General features: G+C 45.3%; 1 protein-coding gene across 1 annotated transcript; it reads right to left on the minus strand.

Annotated features, from left to right (window-relative positions):
* Positions 1-3,329: 3,329 nt before the first annotated feature.
* LOC140185293 (zinc-binding protein A33-like) lies at positions 3,330-22,034 on the minus strand. The gene is made up of 6 exons (XM_072238678.1): positions 20,293-22,034; positions 19,521-19,616; positions 18,871-19,104; positions 16,165-16,187; positions 15,972-16,090; positions 3,330-6,501 (listed from the first exon to the last, which is right to left on the minus strand). Exons 1-6 carry the CDS (start codon positions 20,701-20,703, stop codon positions 5,945-5,947), a joined length of 1,440 nt encoding a protein of 479 aa, XP_072094779.1. The 5' UTR covers positions 20,704-22,034; the 3' UTR covers positions 3,330-5,944.
* Between the last annotated feature and the right edge of the window lie 142 nt (positions 22,035-22,176).

Raw genomic sequence — 22,176 nt, forward strand, 5'->3', positions numbered from 1 at the left:
AGAACTGAACATAGTACTGCAAGTGGGGACTAAATGTCTCCTAATATAGCTTCAACATTCCCTCACAGCTCCAACTCAATCCTATGGTTGATGAATCCATCACACCAGACGCCTTCTGAACAACACTGCCAACCTGCGCAGCAGCTTTGAGTGTCGTATGGACACGGACCCCAAGATCTCTCTGACCCTCCACACTGCCAAGAGTCTTACCATTATCGTTATATTCTGTGTTCAAAATTGACCTGTCGAAATGAACCACTTCACACGTATCTGGGTTGAACTCCATCTGCCACTTCTCAGCCCAGTTCTGCATCCTATCTATTTCCCGGTGTGATCTCTGACAACCCTCCAGACTACCCACAACACCCCCGACTTCTGTGTCATCAGCGGGGCCTTCTGGGAGTTGTAGTCAATTTGTCTTCCTCCCCGCTAACTCCCTGCATTTTTTTTCGCAGCCACCACAGACATCACCGGAATGGACTCACCGAGGCGTCGGAGGAGAACCACACCCGTTCCTGTGGGTGCCGAGACAGGCGACCACCGACCGCAGCGACTCGCTAACTCCGCCATGGCGATGGAGAGGAGCAGCAGGGGCTGAACAGGGGACAGATTTCCACCAGCCTATCGTAGGTCAGGCACTCCTCTGACCCCTGCTGTCATTGGCTGCAGTGCGTGTCGGTCAAATGAGAACTCACACGGTGATTAGTTAATGTGAACGTCAGTCAGCCTTCCTGTCTTTATGAGTTTGAGTTTGGATTTATATCGGGGATCGGATGCCACTTGTAGGAGGTGGAGTATTTGGTAACGCAAATTGGGAGAAATGTAAGTTTTTAATGTGATGATGCATCTGTCTTCAAGTGACACTATTAAGAATAAAAGGGCGCAAGTCGTGGTGAAGAAGGATGTGATTTACTGGAGATCATATTGACATAATATTTGAAGGGATATTTAACTTGGAGTTGTTTGGGGTATGATTTAGAAAATGGGGGGGGGGGGGGATTTGAAATGACCTTAATATTTCAACATTGATTAATGAGGGCAAAATGATCGTTACTGAAACAAGGAAGGTTGTGTTACTGGCTAGGTCATGTGCTGTGATTCATGATAAAGATAATTTAAGTGAATAAGTTATTCAATATAGGGATATGTTTCTAAGTGAATACCCTGATGTGTTGGAAGTCAGCTGTATCAATGATAGTATCATTGATGTGTAGTTTTCTTCGTACATTTTTTTAAGTCTATTATTTATGCAAGTCAGGCATCCCCAGGAAAGGGTGATGTATGTAACTCCCTTTTGAGAAAATATTAACATTTTTGAATCGTGTTTAGAGATTGGGCCATCTCCCTCCCTCATGGAATATGGCAGCAGGATTGCCTGTTTTCTGAAACCTGGCAGATCCCACTGTGATCCTTCTAGTTATGGCCTATATTGTTAATGTCTCATTTATGTAAGCTGCTGGAATGTATGGTAACCGAGCGTTTCAGTTATATTTTGGAAAGAGTGATGATATAGTGTTTTATTAGAGTGGATTTCGGAAGGATAGAATGACATTGGAATCAGTTTTAGGTTTGGAAGATGATTATAGGAAAGCACGGCTAAATAAAGATGTTGTATTAGCAGTATTTTTAATATTGTAAATACATATGGTATGGAAGGACTTATAATTACATTTTGGAAATTAGGAATGAGGGGAGATTGCATAATTGATCTGAGTCTTTTATTTGGACGGACTGTGCAGGTATGGGTGGGCATGTTATGTTTGTGTTTCTATGAAATGGAGAGTGTGACCCCACAAAGCAGTATTTTTAGCCCTTCATTATTTAATATTATGATTAATGGCATTTTCTCTGAGATGGGTACTCTGGGTTAATCACTGTATACAGATTATATAGCTTTATAGATTAGAGGTAGCATTTCAATTTTACTGTAAAATAGGATGCAATTTACAATTAATAGGTCAAACAGTGGGAAAATAGATGAAGATTTTAAGTTTTCAGTCACTAAAACACGGTATGTGTTTTTACTAACAGGATTAATAGACCTACACTTGATTTGAAATTATATGGTCAAACTCCTGAAAATATGTCAGTGGTAAGATTTCCAGGCATGTGGATGGATAATGAGCTGACATGGAAGCACCGTGTCAGTAAAATAATTGAGAAATGTAAAGGAGCATTAAATATCCTCAGGTGTCTGTGTGGGTGTTCTTGGAGTGCAACATTAAAATCTTTGTTGACCATTTATATTTGTGTAATTCAATCTGTTCTTGATTCTGGCTGTGTGGCTTATGGATCAGTTTCATGTTCAACTTTTAAATGTTTGTGTGTGATACAAGCACAGGCTTTAAGATTGTGTTGTGGTACTGTAAGGCCATCCCCTGTTTCAGCTTTACTGGTTGAAATAGGACAATTGCCCTTACAGGGACGGAGGCTGCAGTTGATGTTAACAAATTGGATTAATTTGAGGGGGCAAAGAAATTATCATCCTGTGCTAAAGGACAGTTGGGAACATCACAAAAAGATTGTTTTTAATTTCAGGTGACTGGGTTCATATCACGCTGGGAATATGGGTGTATCTGATGATCCAATATGTCCCACTGTAGCTTTCTCGGTAACCCCATTTTGTTTTTTTTTTCCCAATGACTTCAGTTAATTTTAGGTTACGCAACTGGATTTTGTTCTGCCTGAGAGTCTGTTGGTTCATGAGTATATTAATGTCAGTTATTATCATACGGTAACTATTTTTACAGATGTATTGAAACATAATTTAACTGGGAATGTAGGTGTGGCTGTTTTCTTTTTGTGTGTGTGAGTTGCAGGTAATGATAAAGAAATCACTTACCAGCCATATATGGGTATATGAAGCAGAATTCTTTGTCAGCATTACAGTGGGTGGAGTAAATTGCAGACATCTCACCTCTCCTGGAAGTTCCGGGAGTCTCCCGCATATCGAAAGTGGATCCCTGACGCCCGGAAAGTATATACAATATCCCGGAAATCGATTTTTTTTTTGAGAGGGAGACCGAGCATCCTGATTGGTCTCTCTTCATGCTAAGAGTGGTACCCAATTACCGGGCCGCGAGGAAACAATATGACCGGGCCCCCCTCCCCCCGGGGTCAGCCGGTCTGCAAGAATATTGTCAATAGTTAACCGGTCTGCGATGCAAAAGAGATTGGGGACCCCCGATTTAAACTGGCTGGCTAGCTGCCAAGGGGCTATGTTATTGATGTCCAACGTGATGAGGCCAAACTCCCTGTAGGTTTGCTTAATGTTGTAATAGAATAAACATGATAATATAATAGAATGTAAGTACATATTTTAATGTCATTTGCAGCATATACCCAACTTGGTTTACAGATTAGACAAAATCACTAAACAAAGTATTACATTCACCCTTGGAGGTCGAGGGGATGGGGGGTGGAGGGAAAATGGGGTTGCGGGGGGCGAGGGGGTGGGGTGCTACCTCCCTGAAATGACTTTTTGCAGGGTGGGTTGTCTGAAATTGGTCCTTGCAGTCTTTTAATATGTTCATAATCCTTTTCGGATTTGATAAGCCTTAAAACAGGTCATTCTAGCAATGGGTCAGATTGACTGTTGGAAACTCATCAAGCAGTATTTCATGTACAAAGTTTGGTTTATGTGTCTGCACATTATGGGCCCTGCACTGCGCACTGGTGAGAGAAATGATCAGGCTCACTGTTTAGCAACAAAACCTGTTAAAAGTTCAACAGTGGATACCGACCTTCCACTTAGCAAATTAGAAGTTTAGGGGTTGGTAATGTTGAGAATTAGGGACTTATGCAAGACTTGAGGGATAAAGGACAGGCACCTTTACAGAATACATAAACCAACTGGGTTTATAGAAGAAGGGCTAAAAACAAGAACGGAAGAAATGATATTGACACGACTTAGAAATGCCCAGACGATGCTTAATTATGCCTTGTATCTAATTGGAAAACATCATTCTGTGTCGTGTACATTTTGACATTATGAAACTGTTAAACACACACTATTTCAGTGTGAAGCGGATATGGCTGAAAAAAAAAATCAAATGCAGTCTTCAGTACAATCTTTTGGGGGGGATTGATAGTTTTCAGATAAAAACTTTATTAAGTTAAGGGACTGACTTTAAATTAATTCACAGTATTGAACGGGCAAAGCATATAATAACGGTAAGTCGCAATTATATCGGGGACATCAATATGCAAAGAGTTGGGAAAATCAGGTTGTTGTTCGATCACGATAGGGCATTTGTTGAATGCCTACGAAACGGCTTTTTAAAGTAGATTGTGTTTGGGCATACTTGTGACAAAGGCCATCTTGGATTGGGTGTTGTGTAATAACCCTGACCTTATATGGGAGCTGAAAGTAAAGGAACCGTTCGGAGGCAGTGATTATAATATAATTGAATTCATTCTGCAATTTGAGAGGGAGAAGCCTAAGTCACATGTATCGGTCTCGCAATGGAATGAAGGGAATTACGGAGGCATGAGAGAGGAATTTGCCCAGGTGAATTGGAGGAGGATACTGTGGGGATGATGGCTGAACAGAGGTGGCTGACGTATCTGAGAATAGTTTACAAGGTGCAGGAGAGACATGTCCCACAGAAGAATCTCTCAAATGGCAGAGGCAGGAATTGGTGGCTGACAAGGGAAGTTCAGGACTGTGTATTACCTAAGGAAATGGCATATAATGGCAGGATACTGGCTAGTGTGGAGGAGCAGAGGGATCTGGGGGTACATGTCCACAGATCACTGAAAGTTGCCTCACAGGTAGATAGGGTAGTTAAGAAAGCTTATGGGGTGTTAGCTTTCATAAGACCAGGGATAGAGTTTAAAAGACGCGATGTAATGATGCAGCTCTATAAAACTCTGGTTAGGCCACACTTGGAGTACTGTGTCCAGTTCTGGTCGCCTCACTATAGGAAGGATGTGGAAGCATTGGAAAGGGTACAGAGGAGATTTAACAGGATGCTGCCTGGTTTAGAAAGTATGCATTATGATCAGAGATTAAGGGAGCTAGGGCTTTACTCTTTGGAGAGAAGGAGGATGAGAGGAGACATGATAGAGGTGCACAAGATAATAAGGGGAATTGATAGAGTGGATATCCAGCGCCTCTTCCCCAGGGCACCACTGCTCAATACAAGAGGACATGGCTTTAAGGTAAGGGATGGGAAGTTCAAGGGGGATATTAGAGGAAGATTTTTTACTCAGAGAGTGGTTGGTGCGTGGAATGCACTGCCTGAGTCATTGGTGGTATCAGATACACTCGTGGAGTTTAAGAGATGACTAGACAGGTATATGGAGGTATTTAAGGTGGTGGTTTATATGGGATGCAGGGTTTAAGGGTGGGAACAACATTGTGGGCTGAAGGGCCTGTACTGTGCTGTACTATGCTATGTTCTATATAAGGTAGCAAAGGTGAGTGGGGTGTTGGGTTATTGGAATGCTCATAAAATTCAACAAAAGGCAACGAAAAAAGCCATAAGAATGTTAAAGATGAAATATGAGGGCAAACTAGCCAATAATATAAATCAGGACACTAAAAGTTAGTTTTCAGTTACATGAAGAGTGAAAGGGAGATGAGAGTTGATATTGGACCACTGGAAAATGGTGCTGGTGAGGTAGTGATGGGGGCAAAGAAATGTCAGATGAACTTAACGAACACATTGAATCAGTCTTTACTGTCTTTTCCTGTCAGCACCGCCCCCTTTTGTCCCATTTAACCTGTCCCAGTGCAGGTGGACTTTAGGACTCGGGGGAGCTCAGGACCCGCCGCCCCGCGGCTGTTGCTGAATCCGTGGTGTTTCTGTTCTGTTGTCGGATGCGGTGAACGAGTTAAAATTAAGGGATCGATAATTCTCACCTCGTGTTTATTTCACTCTCTGCACATTTATATTTACAGGGACTTTACTCCTGACGCCAGTCCTGGGACCCGACCCGTTTACAGACCCGGAGCGGAACCGGAGCAGATTCTCAGCCACTGGTTTACATTCCAAGTCCAGAAGAAAGGATACATTTTCCCCGTGAATTTATTCCCAGTGAAGGTGTGGAGATGGGACTTGGTCTCCGCGTTGTAAAATGAAACTGTGCCGGACTCGTAACTGAGATAAACTCCCACCCTCCCGGGGATGGGACCGGCAGGGAGACGGGACTCGGGGGAGGGGTACTCTTCATCGAACACGTCACAATCCCGATGTAAGACGTCACCAACCCGTCCGATGACCCAGATTCCGGTCTCCGGACTCAGTCTGACCCTTCTCTGCCTCTCCACAGACTCTGCGGCGACTCCCAGACACCACCACCGATTCCCCGCCACCTCCACCTCCCAGTAATGTCTCCCCGATGTGAATCCCTCCGATCCCAGCACACAAGTCCAGTCTGTGAATCTCTTCCCGGTGTCAGAGAGACCACTCCAGGTCGCGATCCATCTCACAGTCTTCCGATCCTCAGACACCTCGAGAAACGGATTCGCCGTTTCCACATCCAGGGTGACAGAGACTGGGGGGAGAAGCAGAGAATTAGAGAGTCCCCGAGGATCGGGGGGAGACTCGGGCAGCGCGGCCCCGGGAATCGGGGGGAGACTCGGGCAGTGCGGCCCCGGGATCAGTGGAAAGGCCGCTCGGCCTCAGGCGCAGACGGGTGGCCAACACGAACCTTTCCCGTGGTTTGACCCAACGAAAGCGCGTGGACAACTAATGTCACCCCAAAGGTTTTCCGCTGGACGGAGAGCAGAGATTTCCCGATCAAACAGACACAAAATGCTGGAGGAACCGAGCGGGTCAGGCAGGAGGTGTGGAGAGAGATGGACAGTCTACGTTTCAGGTCGACATCTTTCCTCAAAAACAGAAATGATCAGGGGAGATAAACAGCAGAAACGACTTCGGGAAAGGGTGGATTAAGATGGGAAGGGGGTGAGTGAATGAATTTGAACAGGGGGGCATAGAGTTTCTTCGGCCCAACTTGTTCGTGTCGACCAGCTTGCTGTAATGAGCTTGCCCCATTTGTCCATTATTCCTTTCCACCTTTCTTATCCACGTACCTGGCAAGATGTATTTTAAAACATTGTCATTGTACCCAACCCTACAGTTGATCAAGGGTCTGTTGTGAACTTAGATAATTCTCTTGGCTGTCCACTGTACCATGAATTTTAGTGTCACCCACAATCCTACTAACTATGTCACCTACACTATCATACAAATTAATAATATGAATGACAAACAACCGCGGCCCCATCACCGACCTCTGCAGGTCACAGGCCTCCAGTCCTCTGTGTTTCAGAGACACTTGGACAGAAACTTCAATAGGCAAGGCACAGAAGGAGACTGACCTAATGCTGGCCAATGGGATGAATGTAGATGGGTAAATAGTTCAGCACAGAGGTGATGGGTCGAAGGGCACATTTCTATGCTGTACGGCGATGGATCTGTAAACTAAATGGATAAGAACCCCCAAACCCCCCTCCACCTACGGATGCTGAGAATTCCAAACAGACAGTGACCCCTGACCCTTGACTCCTCAGACAGGGGAAACATCCTCCCTGCATCCTTGCTGCCTGTTAACTCCTGAAATAACTTGGTATTTCCCTGAGATCTCCATTCATTCTTCTAAACAGGGACCAGAGAACATATAGACAATAGACAATAGGTGCAGGAGTAGGCCATTCGGCCCTTCGAGCCAGCACCACCATTCACTTTGATCATGGCTGATCATCCACTATCAGTATCCAGTTCCTGCCTTATCCCCATAACCTTTGATTGCGCTATCTTTAAGAGCTCTATCCATCTCTTTCTTGAAAGCATCCAGAGACTTGGCCTCCACAACCTTCTGGGGCAGAGCATTCCATATATCCACCACTCTCTGGGTGATTTTTTTTTCCTCAACTCCGTTATAAATGGCCTACCCCTAATTCTTAAACTGTGGCCTCTGGTTCTAGACTCACCCATCAGCGGGAACATGCTTCCTGCCTGCAGCGTGTCCAATCCCTTAATAATCTTATATGTTTCAATAAGATCGGCTCTCAGCCTTCTAAATTCCAGAGTATACAAGCCCAGTCGCTCCAATCTTTCGACATATGACAGTCCCGCCATCCCGGGAATTAACCTTGTGAATCTACGCTGCACTCCCTCAATAGCAAGAATGTCCTTGCACAAATTTGGTGACCAAAACCGCACACAGTACTCCAGGTGTGGTCTCACCAGAGCCCTGTACAGCTGCAGAAGGACCTCTTTGCTCTTGTACTCAATTCCCCTTGTTATGAGGGCCAGCATGCCATTAGCTTTCTTCACTGCCTGCTGTACTTGCATGCTTGCTTTCAGTGACTGATGCCCAAGAACACCTGGATCTCGTTGTGCTTCCCCTTTTCCTAACTTCACTCCATTTCAGTAATAATCCGCCTTCCTGTTCTTACCACCAAAGTGGATAACCTCACATTTATCCACATTAAACTGCATCTGCCATGCATCTGCCCACTTACTCAGCCTGTCCAAGTCGCCCTGCGTTCTCATAACATCCTCCTCACAGTTCATACTGCTTCCCAGCTTTGTGTCATCGGCAAATTTGCTAATGTTACTTTTAATTCCCTCATCTAAATCATTAATATATATTGTAAACAGCTGTGGTCCCAGCACTGAACCCTGCGGTACCCCACTGGTCACCGCCTGTTATTCCGAAAGGGACCCGTTAATCGCTACTCTTTGTTTTCTGTCAGCCAGCCAATTTTCAATCCATGTCAGTACTCTGCCCCCAATACCATGTGCCCTAATTTTGCCCACTAATCTTCTATGTGGGACTTTATCAAAGGCTTTCTGAAAGTCCAGGTACACTACATCCAATGGCTCTCCCTTGTCCATTTTCATAGTTACATCCTCAAAAAATTCCAGAAGATTAGTCAAGCACGATTTCCCCTTCATAAATCCATGCTGACTCGGACCAATCCTGTTATTACTATCCAGATGTGTCGTAATTTCATCTTTTATAATTGACTCCAGCATCTTTCCCACCACCGACGTCAGGCTAACCGGTCTGTAATTCCCTGTTTTCTCTCTTCCTCTCTTCTTGAAGAGAGGGACAACATTAGCCACCCTCCAATCCACAGGAGCTGATCCTGAATCTATAGAGCATTGGAAAATGATTTCCAATGTGTCCACAATTTCTAAAGCCACCTCCTTAAGTACCCTGGGATGCAGACCATCAGGTCCCGGGGACTTATCAGTCTTCAGACCCAATAGCCTATCCAACACCATTTCCTGCCTAATATAAATTTCCTTCAATTCATCCATTACCCTAGGTCTTTTGGCCACTATTACATCTGGGAGATTGTTTCTGTCTTCCCTAGTGAAGAGAGATCCAAAGTGCCTGTTCAACTCGTCTGCCATTTCCTTGTTCCCCATAATAATTTCACCCGCTTCTGTCTTCAAGGGCCGAATTTTGGTCTTAACTACTTTTTTTTTTCCTTTTTCACATACCTAAAGAAGCTTTTACTATCCTCCTTTATATTCTTGGCTAGCTTACCTTCGTACCTCATTTTTTCTCTGCGTATTGCCTTTTTAGTTACCTTCTGTTGCTCTTTAAAAGATTTCCAATCCTCCGGCTTCCCACTCGTCTTTGCTATGTCATACTTCTTCTCTTTTATTTTTATCCTGTCCATTACTTCCCTTGTCAGCCACGGCCTCCCCTTACTCCCCTTACTCCCCGTAGGATCTTTCTTCCCCTTTGGAATGAACTGATCCTGCACCTTCCGCATTATTCCCAGAAACACTTGCCATTGCTGTTCCACTGTCATCCCTGCTAGGGCATTGTTCCATTGAACTTTGGCCAGCTCCTCCCTCATAGCACCATAGTTCCCTTTGTTCAACTGTAATACTGACACTTCTGAGTTTCCCTTCTCTCTCTCAAATTGTAGATTAAAACTTATCATATTTTGGTCACTACCTCCTAATGGCTCCTTTACCTCGAGGTCCCTGATCAAATCCAGTTCATTTCTCAACACTAAATCTAGAATTGCGTTCTCTCTGGTAGGCTCCAGTACAAGCTGTTCTAAGAATCCTTCTCGGAGGGACTCCACAAACTCCCTTTCTTGGGGTGCAGCACCAACCTGATTCCTCTAGTCTACCTATATGTTGAAGTTCTCCATAACAACTGTAGCATTACCAACTGTAACTAGAACAGTACAGCACAGGAACAGGCCCTTCATTCCATGTTAACATTCATTTGTGAATCTGAAGTGTGAAGAGGGGAAGTGTGACGGTTTGAGACAGTAAAGGAGACGATAATGGGAATCAGTAGGGGAGAGATGAATGCCAGGTGTGGAAGGGGTGCAGAGCCTGTGGGTGAACTGTGTGTATAGATGTAATGAAAAGCTGGAGGGACACAAAGATGGAGATGAGGATCCCTTTGTCACCTTTCCCTCAACCCCATCACCCGCAGCCCCTCATGAAGACAGGGGAAGAATTTGCAGGGACCCTTAAACAACACATGTCCTGATGAAGGGTTTCAGCCTGAACCGTCACCAGTTCGCTCTTGTCCATAGATGCTTCCTGTCCTGTTGAGTTTCTCCAGCATTTTGTGTGTGTTGCTCTGCTTGAAATGTACTCAATTATTTGGACTTCACAGCTGCCTGTGGCAGATTCACTATTCTGTGACTAAAGAAATTCCTGCTCATCTCTGTTCTACATTGACATCCCTCTCGTTGGAGACTGTGCAATCAGGTCCTTGACTCACCCACAAAGGGAAACATCCTCCCAACATCCACTCTCTCCAGACAGGTTTCAGAGAGATCAGGCCGAGACCCTTCATCAGGACCTGTTGCTTGGATTACCAGCATCTGTACATTTTCTCGTGTTCGATATTTGAAGCAGAAGTTCACAGGTAAACTTCCTGATCCGTCAGGGTGTCAAAAGTTATGGGGAGGAGGCGGGAGAATCGGGTTGAGGGGGATAATAAATCATCCATCCTTCTAAACTCCTGTGAGTACAAGCCCAGAACCATCAAACACTCCTCATAGGTTAACTGTTTCATTCCTGGAATCATCCTTGTGAACCTCCTGGACTCTCTCCAATGCCAGCACATATTTTTTCGATATACGGCACCCAAAACTGCTCACAATACTCCAAGTGTGGTCTGACCAATGCCTTATAAAACCTCAGAGTTACATCCTTGCTCTTGTATTCTAATCCTCTCGAAATGAATGCTAAAATTGAGCTTGTCTGTTTTACCACTGACACACACTGCAAGTTAACCTTCAGGGAATCCTGCACAAGGACACTGCAGTCCATTTGCACCTCTGATATTTGAATTTTCTCCCTGTTTAAAAAATTGTCTATGCCTTTATTCCTTTTAACAAATTGCAGGCACACCTTCACTGCGCAATAATCCATCTTTCACTTATTTGCCCACTTCCTAATCCGTCTCTGTCCTTCGCCAGATTCTGAGCTTCTACAGCACTACTTGCCCCTTCACCTATCTTCATGCCTTCTGCAAGCTTGGCAACAATTCTGTCATCCAAATCATTCTTTGTCTATCTTGGCTTTGTGTTCCTCGAAGAATTCCAACAGACTTGTCAGGCAAGCTTTCCCCTTAAGGGAAGGAATGCTGTCTTTTCCCCATGTTATCATGTGCCTCCATGTTCCCAGAAGCTTGTCCTTAATACTGGACTCCAACATCTTTCCAAGCACACCACATCCAGACTAACACATCTATAATTTTCTTTCCCCAGTTGCTCTGCCTTCTTAAAGGGTGAAATGTCCTTTGCAATTTCCGGTAGTCTTGAATGACCAAGTATCTAGTGACTATTGAAAGATTATTACTAATGGCCCCATATTCTCTTCAGCTAACTCTTTCCGAACACTGGGGTGTAGTCCATCTGGTCCAGGTACCTTCAGACCTTCAATCTTCCCACGCACTTTCTCTTTAGTAATAGCAACAACACTCAATTCTGTCCCCTGACACTCTCACATACAGCTAGTATCTTCCACACATCACACAACATATTAAATACGTAACTCTGTCATGTCTTTATCTCACATTTCTCCTCTTCAGTGTCATTTTCTAGGGGTGCTATATCCACTTTCACTTCTCTTTTACGCTTTACATTTTTGTATCCTCTTGAGTATTGTAGGCAAGTTTTCCCTCATATTTCATTTTCTCTCCTTCTGGGCTTTGTAATTGCTTTCTGTAGATTATCGAAATCTCCTCGAGACTTTAACATCCTACTAATTTTTGCGACATTGTATCCCTCTCTTTCGCTTTTATGCTGTCTTTGACTTCCCGTGTCAAACACAGCTACCTCATCCTCCCTGTATGATACTTCTTCATCTTTGGGATTTATCTATCCAAATTGCCCCTGGATCTCCAGTCTTTGTTGTTCTGAAATCGTCCCTGCTCCTGTCCCCTTCCACTCTACTTTGGTCAGCTCCTCCCTAATGCCTCTGTAACTAACTTTACTCCACTCTAATACTGCTACACCTGACATTATCTCCCTCTCAAATGCTCGGGTGAATTCTATCATTTTATGATCACTGCTTTCTAAAGGTTGCTTTACCTTAGTCTCCCAAATCATATCTGGTTCATTATACAAACCCCACTCCAGAATTGCCTTTCTCCCATTGGGCTCAACCACAATCTGTTCTGAAAAGCCATCTCAGGGGGCATTCTACAAATTCCCTTTCCTGGGATGCAGCACCAACATGATTTTCCCAATCTACCTCCATGTTGAAATCCCCCATTCCGACTGTCACCTTGCCCTCTTTTCCATCTCCTGGTGTAATTTGTATCCCATTTCGATCCAGGCTACTATTTGGAGGCCTGTATATAATTACCATCAGGGTCTTTTTACCCTTGCAGTTCCTGAACTCTACCCACAATGACTCAACATCTTCCAATCCTATGTCACCTCTCTCTAAGGATTTCATTTCACTTTTTGCCAACAGACCCTCCCCATCCCTTCTGCCTATCCCCTCTGCCTCCCCATCCCTTCTTCCTGTCCTTTGAATACAAGGTGTATCCTTGGATGTTGGGCTTCAAGCCAGGATCTCCTTTCAGCCACAATTCAGTGACGCCAACAATTTTATACCTGCTAATTTTATACCTGTGCTACAACATCATCAACCTTATTCCGTATACTGATGCATTCAAATGTAACACCTTCAGCCTGTATTAATCAGCCTATTCGACACTGTCCACAGGAACTTAAACAAGGTCTTTGATATTAATGATAGACCACACTGGGGGTATTGTCTGCATTTCCGGTTCGCCAAACATGCGGAAACATAGAAAACATACAGAACAATACAGGCCCTTCGGCCCACGTAACTGTGTCTAACATGTCCCTACCTTAGAACTACCTGGGTTTCACCCATGGCTCTCTATTTTCCAGGGCTCCATGTAGTCATTCAGGAGTCTCTTAAAGGACCCAGTCATTTCCATCTGCACCACTGTCACCGGCAGCCCATTCCACGCACTCAATATCCTCTGCGTAAAAAAACTTACCCCTGACGTCTCCTCTGTACCTACTTCCAAGCACCTTAAAACTATGCCCTCTCGTTTAGCCATTTCAGCCCTGGGAAAAGCCTCTGACTACCCACACGATCAATGCCTCTCATTATCTTGTACACCTCTATCAGGTCACCCCTCATCCACCGTCGCTCCAAGGAGAAAACGCCAAGTTCGCTGAACCTATACTCTCCAAAACAAGCAACATCCTTGTAAATCTCCTCTGCACCCTTTCTATGTTTTCCGCGTCCTTCCTGTAGTTGTAGTGAGGTGTCCAGAATTGAGCACAGCACTCCAAGTGGGGTCTGACCAGGGTCCTATATAGCTGCAACATTACCTCTCAGTTCTTAAACTCAATCCCACAATTGATGAAGGTCAATGCACCGTATGCCTTTTAACCACAGAGGCAACCTGTGTAGGATGTCATTACACTGGACAGGAAGATTCAGGAAGACATTAACAGGACTGGGGGGGGGGGGCTTGGATTAAAAGCAGAGAGTGGATAAGCTTGGGCTATTTAGCTGTAGTGTAGGATGTTGAGGGATGACCCTTTATCGAGGTAAATACATTCACAACGGGCTGAGATAAAGTGAGTCTTTTTTCTGAGAAATGGGAGTACAGAACCAGAGGGCTCAGATTGAAAGTGAGAGGGGAAGTTTTTATGAGGGATCTGTGGGGTAACATTCTCACAGAAAGGGAGGTGGACAGATGGAATTTACTGTCAGATGCTGCAGAAACAGGTAAAATTAAAATGTTTTAAAATATATTTGTACAGGTACATAGATAGGAAAAGGCCAGAGCGATATGGGACAAACACTCACAGATGGGACATGCTGAAGAAGATATCTTAGTCTAGCAGATGGATGAAGTGGGTCGTGGGTTCAACATCTGTCAAACCCTCCTAGATCATCCTCCTGAGGAATCTCACCCCGGAGTCTGTCTGTGAACTGTTGATGTGACGTCATGTCAGAGGGCAGCTCAGTGCACAGAACAGACAGACTGGGTAAGGACGGCAGATTTCATCCCTGAGTAGGAATTTTAACCTGTCTCTTTGACCGTGTGTCACACTCTGATACTGTGTGTGTGTGTGTGTGTGTGTGTGTGTGTGTGTGTGTGTTGATTGTGGTAAATATCAGTGTGTTTGTGTGTACACATTGAAGGAGAGTGTGCACATTGAAATATTTGTATGTCACAGTGTGTCATCACATGTCTGGTGTGTGCTGACAATGTGTGACATGTGTGAGTTGTTTAAATAAGTAAATTACCGTGTCTGAAGAGAATAGTTTCCAGGTTACTGAGGGAAATAACAACGTACAATCCTGAGACTCTGACTACAATCTGTCAATTCCTCTTGTGTATGTGTGTGGAAGAGTTTTGCAAGGCTGGTTATGCTGTGTGTGCTTCTGCTAAGATGAAATCTTGAAAGACGTCAATGCTGGTTGGTGTGTCTGGGCTCATTCTCACAATGCTTCAATGTAGTGGCTTGAGATGGGGTAAGCCAGGCCGTCTTGCCCTTGCCCCGCGGGGGTCATGTCTTGCCCTCTCCTCGCCTCCGTGGGGTAAGTCAGGCCGTCTTGCCGTTGCTCCGCGGGGGGTCATGAGTCCCGGCCCTATGTCCTGTACCCAAGGAGGGGTCTTGGCTCTCTGTTCTGTGTGTGAGTCCCGGCCCTATGTCCTGTACCCAAGGAGGGGTCCCGGCTCTCTGTTCTGTGTGTGAGTCCCGGTCCTATGTCCTGTACCCAACGAGGGGTCCCGACTCTGTGTTCTGTGTATGTGTCCATGGTTACATGTACCTGCTCTCCCGAGACCTCGGCTCTGTGTTCCCATGTTCATCCTGGCCCGAGCCCATGTCATGTCCTTGCCTGGTACTGGGTCCTTGCCCAGTCTCGGGCTCGGAGTCCATACCCGAGCCTCTTCATGTCTCCTCTAGTTCTGGGAACCGATTCCGAGTCCAAGTCCAAACCCTTGGTCCCAGCCTAGTCGTAGTCCTGAATCCTTATCCTGTTCGCTGTTCCCGCTTCTGTCTTGCTCTCCTGGTATCGAACAATAAACTAAACCTAAATAACCTCACAAGATGTGTCTTGCATTTGGGTCCACCCTTGCTCCCCATGCCCCCGCCACTGTGACAATGGCCACAACATCATACCTGACAATCTATAATCGAGCAACAACATCATCCATCTTATTTCTCATACTCCATGCATTGAGATATAACACTTTGTGTACTGTATCTGCTACCATTTTTATTCTGCATACCTAATGCACTGATACTCACCCTGCTGGCTGCAATTTTGTCCTTGCATCTGCCAGTCCTATCTGACAGTCTGACTGCATGATATCTTTGCATTTTTGCAATCAGTCCCATCCCTTCACTCGTTCCCAACCTCCCCCCCTCCCCCCACCAAACCAAATTACAGACAATTCTCGCTTCACATTGGAACTTATTTGAACAAGGAGAAATGAATCTTTGTAAATTTTACCTCGATTAACGGTATCAAGTGTTTCTCTCAGCACCGTGTTCAACAAATAGGGGTGATCAAATGTTTCAAACGGTTGGGCCTCATCTGTCATTGACAATTCCTGGATATCGTCATTAATCCTGTAAATATTAAACTGCTTGTTATAAACTGCAAGTTTGAACTATACAGGTTTTCAATAAAGAGTATGTCCTACCTCTTGTTCCGACGAGCTTCTTCCTGAAATAAATCACACATAAATCTGATTAGACTTGGACTTACTGTCCACATCATGAATTTCATCCAAATCATTAAAAGGTGTTGAAAATTCCCACTCCCGCAGTCACTCACAAACGCAACCAATGCAGAACCACGGGTTAAATTACAGGGAAAGTTTCTGAATGTCAGACCATTACTGAGAGGATGAAACTTACAGGGAAGACAGGGCAGATTGTGCATTTTCATCTGGGTATGACATTAGGGTGATAAAATGTAGGAATTTAAGATTAGTGATGGATTTAATTATGTGCGCGGGGGGGGGTGGGGTGTACCTCTATTTATGGGAAGAATTGTGGGAGAAAAAATTCCAGGTGGATTTGAATAAATCCCATATGAAATTTCGTGAAGAGGAACTCGCTGCCACAGGAGTGGTTGAAGCGGAACAGCAGAGATTGAATGTAATGGGAAAACTGGATAAACACGTGAGGCACTATGGGGTTCAGGGCACTGTTTCTGGGTGTGGGAAGAGAATTCTGAGGCAGGGAAATTGTTAGAGGATGATGGGCCGAATGGCCTGTTTATGATGGAGACTGGATGAGATGTACCCCAGGCCACTGTGGGAGGTGAGGAAGGAGATTGCTGAGCCTCTGGCAATGGTCTTTGATGGAGAAGATCGTGAGAGGCAGGATTTGTCAAAGGCAGGTCGTGCCTTACGACCCTGATTGAATTTTTTGACGATGTAACAAAATTGATGAATGTAGAACAGTAGATGTAGTGTATATGGATTTCAGCAAGGAATCCAAGGGGAAATTGATTTGTGCAACCAGAATTGGCTTTCCCACAGAAGGCAAAGAGTGGTTGTAGACGGATCATATTCTGCATGGAGGTCGGTGACCAGTGGTGTGCCTCAGGGATCTGTTCTGGGACCCCTTCTCTTTGTGATTTTTATTAATGACCTGGATGAGGAAATGGAGGGATGGGTTAGTAAATTTGCTGATGACAGAAAGGTTGGGGGTATTGTGGATAGTGTGGAGGTCTCTCAGAGTTTACAGCGTGACAGCGATAGGATGCAAATCTGGGCTGAGAAGTGGCAGTTTGGAGTTCAAACCAGATAATGGTGAGGTGGTTCACTTTGGAAGGTCAAATATGATGGCAGACTATGGTATTAATGGTAAGACTCTTGGCAGTGTGGAGGATCAGAAGGATCTTGGGGTCCGAGTCCATAGGACACTCAAATCTGCTACACAAGTTGACTTTGTGGTTAAGAAGGGATTCGGTGCATTGGCCTTCATCAATCACGGGACTGAGTTTAGGAGCCGAGAGGTAATCTCACAGCAATGTAAGAGCCTGTTCAGACCCCACTTGGAGCGCTGTGCTCAGTTCTGGTCGCCTCACAACAGGAAGGATGTGGAAACCATAGAAGGGGTGCAAAGGAGATTTACAAAGATGTTGCCTGGATTGGGGAGAATGCCTTATGAGAATAGGTTGAGTGAACTCGGGCTTTTCTCCTTGGAGCGACGGAGGATGAGAGGTGACCTGACAGAACTGTATAAGATGATAAGAGGCATTGATCAGAGTCAGAGGCTTTTTACCAGGGCTGAAATGGCTAGACGAGAGGACACAGTTTTAAGGTGCTTGGAAGTATGTACAGAGGTGATGTCAGGGGTAATATTTTTACGTAGAGAGTGCTGAGTGCATGGAATGGGCTTCCGACAATGGTAGTGGATACAGATACGATAGGATTTTTTAAGAGACTCATGGATAGGCACATGGAGCTCAGAAAGATAGACGGCTATGGGTAACCCTAGGTAATTCCTAAAGTAAGGACATCTTCGGCACCGCATTGTAGACTGACGGGCCTGTATTGTGCTGTAGGTTTTCAATGTTTATATTCCTATCTTTCTAATGTGAAACTTATGTGAAAAATTCAAGAAATATTGAAGGTTTCCCTAACCTGAAGGAAATCGGATATTGAGGGTAAGTCTGATGTGTGGGTCACATTCTTTGTTCTCAGTGATTGATAGAGAGACCCTCACACCCACCTTACCAAACACACTCACAGCCTGTGACTGGAACTGGGTGCTAATTGAAGATTTAGAAAATATTTAATGTGATAAGTAAGGACACAATCAACAGCTCTATGTTATGATCAGAATACGTTACTTCAGAGAAGTTTGCATTCTGTCCTGGGATGTACAGAAGTTGTGGAAGTCCAGTTTTGAGACAACAACAACCCTGAATAGTTGCATCAATTGTCTGGTGAAAAACAGTTTACTGGCATTTGTAAATGCTGTGTGCAGGAGCGACGCATCTGTCTTCTGTCTTTGATACCCCTGTCTGCATTGTTTTCTGTGTTACGTGTTTGTTATGGTAACTGGTCACGTGTGTTGCGGCCTAGTAATAGCGAAGGGAATAAGTTACTTATTTGTGCTTTGTTCTGGGCAGTTTTGAGCTGAGGATGGACTGATATCGTATCGTTTGTTGACCACTCCGTTGCTGATTAATTTATGATTAATTACGCTGATTTTGGAAGTCATTATTCGCGTGATTGGAGGGTTCGTCATACAATCATAACAATCTGTGTGACGTCGCCAGCAGCGGCAATTGGTTAGTTAGAATTGGCCGCTGTGCTGTGTTTATTTCAAATATACCACTGTTCATTTAGTGCCCTTTGAAAGAAACAAATTGAAATAAAATCCCTCACCTTGAGAAACATCACGCTGTCTTTTTGATCCATCTGTTCCTTTAACCCAGTGATTTCCTCCTGAATTAACCTTATATGCTCTTGAATCTCACGAAGATTTTTCTCCATTCGATTAAGAATCCTCTTCTCTTCTTCCCTGAGATCCCTGAGTACACTCTGCTCTTTCTCAGTGATAATCTGGCGCAGTTCAGCAAACTCGGATGTGATGTGGGACTGAAGGCTGTGTGACTGTTTCTGGAGAGTGAAAGGTGAAGATTAGTTTACTGTATTGCTGCGTTGCACTTCCTGATGACATGAAGGAGACCATTTGGTCCATTACTGTCCATGCTACCTCTGAAACATTCTCGTCAACCCCACTCATTCACGTTTTCCTGAAACCGATTCTCCCCAATGACCTATTAATTCCCACCTGATTCACATACACCCTCCTCCACCTTCACAGAGTTAATTGCAATTAACTGTTTTTCCAGCGTGTCCTTGGGATGTGTCTGAAACTGTCGTGGTCACAGGAAGAACATGCAAACTCCACACAGATAGCACCAGAGCTCAGAATCGAACCCAGGTCACTGGAACTGCGATACTTGGCTATTCCGCATTAAAGGGAGCAAAACTATTCAGTAAAACCAGCAATTCCGTTCAGGAAGCCTCACCCGAACTCCGGAAATCTTCTCTTTCTGTTGCTGCTCCTTTTTCTGGAAGTCTGATTTCGTTTTTGTGAGAGAGTCTAAGGAAGATTTAAGCAGATCCTGGAAGTCAGAGAGCGAAGGAAAAAGAAAAAAAATATATAGATCAAAACAGGCGATCAAACCCGATCATCACACACAAAATGCTGGAGGAACTCAGTGAGTCAGGCAGCATCTACGAGGGGGTTTCAACACTAGACGTTTCGGGATGTGACCCTTCATTAAGACTGGGAAGGAATGGAGCAGAAGCCAAAATAAAAAGGTTGGGGATGAGAACCTGCTGGCAGGTGACGGGTGAGACAACGTGAGGGGGAACGTGGGGGAGAGTGATGAAGTGAGAAGCTGAGAGGGGACAGGCGGAAGAGGTAAAGAGCCGGAGAAGAAGAAATCTGATATGAGATGACAATCAACCACGGAGGAAACGGGAGGAAATGGGGCTGTGGTGACGAGCGAGGAGGTTAGGAGTCAGGTGTAGCACTTGTCCCGCTTCCAGGTATCAGTGCCAGGAGGGAGATCAGTGGGGAGGAGCGAGTGGACAAGGGCGATACAGTCCGAGGAGCGATTCCTACAGAGAGCGGAGGGTTGTGGGGTGTGGGATGGGCTGTGGGATGGATAGATGGTAGAATCCCGTTGGAGATGGCGGAAGTTGCAGAGAATGATGTGTTGGTTACGGAGGCTCGTGTGATGGCATGTAGGAGAAAGGAAATGTGTTAAGTATGAAATTAACGTTAGTTTTTACCTTGTAGATTTTAACAGCTTCTTTAATCGGTTTAAAGCGGTGCTTTCTGTGTTTTTGCGCATCTCTACAGATCAGACAGATCAGTGTCTTGTCCGTTTCACAAAACAGCTTCAGTTCTTCCTCATGTTCCTCGCAGTGAAGTTTACTTTCCTTCCCTTTCAGATGCAGGTTTAGATTTCGCAATTTTTCAGCCAGATTTGCCAAGGCCCGACTGGCTCTGAGGGTGCGGTCAGCAAATATCTCTCTACATTCCGGGCAGGAGTTTCTCTCCGCCCTTTCCCAACACCGTGTGATACAAGAGCGACAGAAGTTGTGCCCGCACTCCAGTGACACCGGATTAGTGAAGAAATCCCGGCAGATGGAACAAATTACCTCCTCGGTTAAACTCTCGACCTGTCCTTTCGAAGCCATGTTAACTCGCGGCACTTCCTGATTCAGAATGCTTTCCCTTTCGGGGAGCTGCTGATCCCCTGCAGTACCGCGATTGTCCGCTACATTATTTTACATAAAGCTTACTATCAAAGTAAGCTTTTTATAAAATAATCAGAATGATGAAACGTGCAATGCCTTTCCCCAAAGAATTTACATTTGTCGGCTATGCGGTGTTTAGTGTTTTACATTCGGTAAAACCGATAGGACTGTTGTCGCGCATGTGCCCCTCCCCCGGGTTGTTTCACTCCTACAATAACTGAGAGGCTTCCTCAGCCAACCCGGCCCCTCCCGGTCTAGTACTAGAGGATCTCTATAGTTTCAATGGTGTCCCTGCAGCCTGGAATGTGCCAGTCGGCAGTATTCCTCCACGACAGGGATTCCCAATCATTTTATGCCAAAGACCAATTGCATTAATCTTGGACCCCAGGGTGGAAACCCCTGCTCTCCGGACATCTCGATGTCATGGCAGACCAACAAGTTTCGGGCGTCTTTCTCCAAGTTGATGATCTTCCAGCAGTACTTGCTGTCCGTTTTCCTGTGCGTCCTGGGAACAGCCCGAAGATCAGTGACCCTTCTGTCACGCAGCTGCTGTGACACAGGCCCTTGCATCTTTCTCCACATATCTTCACCATCCCACAGTCCGCAAAGAGGCGAGTGACCGTCTTGTCTCCACTGCAGTAATCTTGGGGCAGCGCGCTGTGGGAGTGATCTCCGGGCATGCAGCAAGGATCAGACTGGGAGGGCCCCTCTCGCCGCCGGACAGGTAAGGTCTTGGTGCCTGTTGGTGAGATCTGGTGAGGAGGCATTCTGCCAGATGGTCTGGACTGTCTGCTCAGGGACCCACTCCACTGTGTCCATCCAGTCCTCCTCCTGCAGCAACTGCAGGACATTCCGTGCTGACCACTGTCTGGTGTCCTTGTGGTCAAAGCTGCTGGTCTGAAAGAACTGTAACCAACATCATTAACACAAGCTTCACATGGAGAAGCTTCCTGACTGAGAGAGACACAGTCTCACATTGTATTTACAGGGTAGGAGCAGGAATGATATTTCTCCTGGCTGGGCAGTGGAACCGGGGATCACAGACTCAAAATTCGAGGTCACCTCAGCAGGAATGAGATGAGGAGAAATTTCCCCGCCCACAGTGCGGTGAATATCTGGAGTTTTCTAAATTAAAAAGACATATTTAGGGGTTCGGCGATGATGGATGGGAACTTTGAAGGAAAGTGGCCCTGAGGTCAAAGATCAGCCATTTCTAATTGAGGGGCAGCACAGCGCAAGGGGCCGAACGGCAACGCCTGCTCCTGTTTCGTATTTTCTAAAGCACGAATTTACCTTTGCGCCTTGTTCTCCCTTGGCCTTCAGCCATTCGGATTGCACATGGGAGCGGTGAGAGCTCCGGAGATCCATCGGCAGCCGCTGCGGTTATTTCATTTCTTGTTATTTATCGTTATT

This window comes from Mobula birostris, chromosome 20 (genome assembly GCF_030028105.1).
Source record: "Mobula birostris isolate sMobBir1 chromosome 20, sMobBir1.hap1, whole genome shotgun sequence".
Taxonomy (NCBI): Eukaryota; Metazoa; Chordata; class Chondrichthyes; order Myliobatiformes; family Myliobatidae; genus Mobula; species Mobula birostris.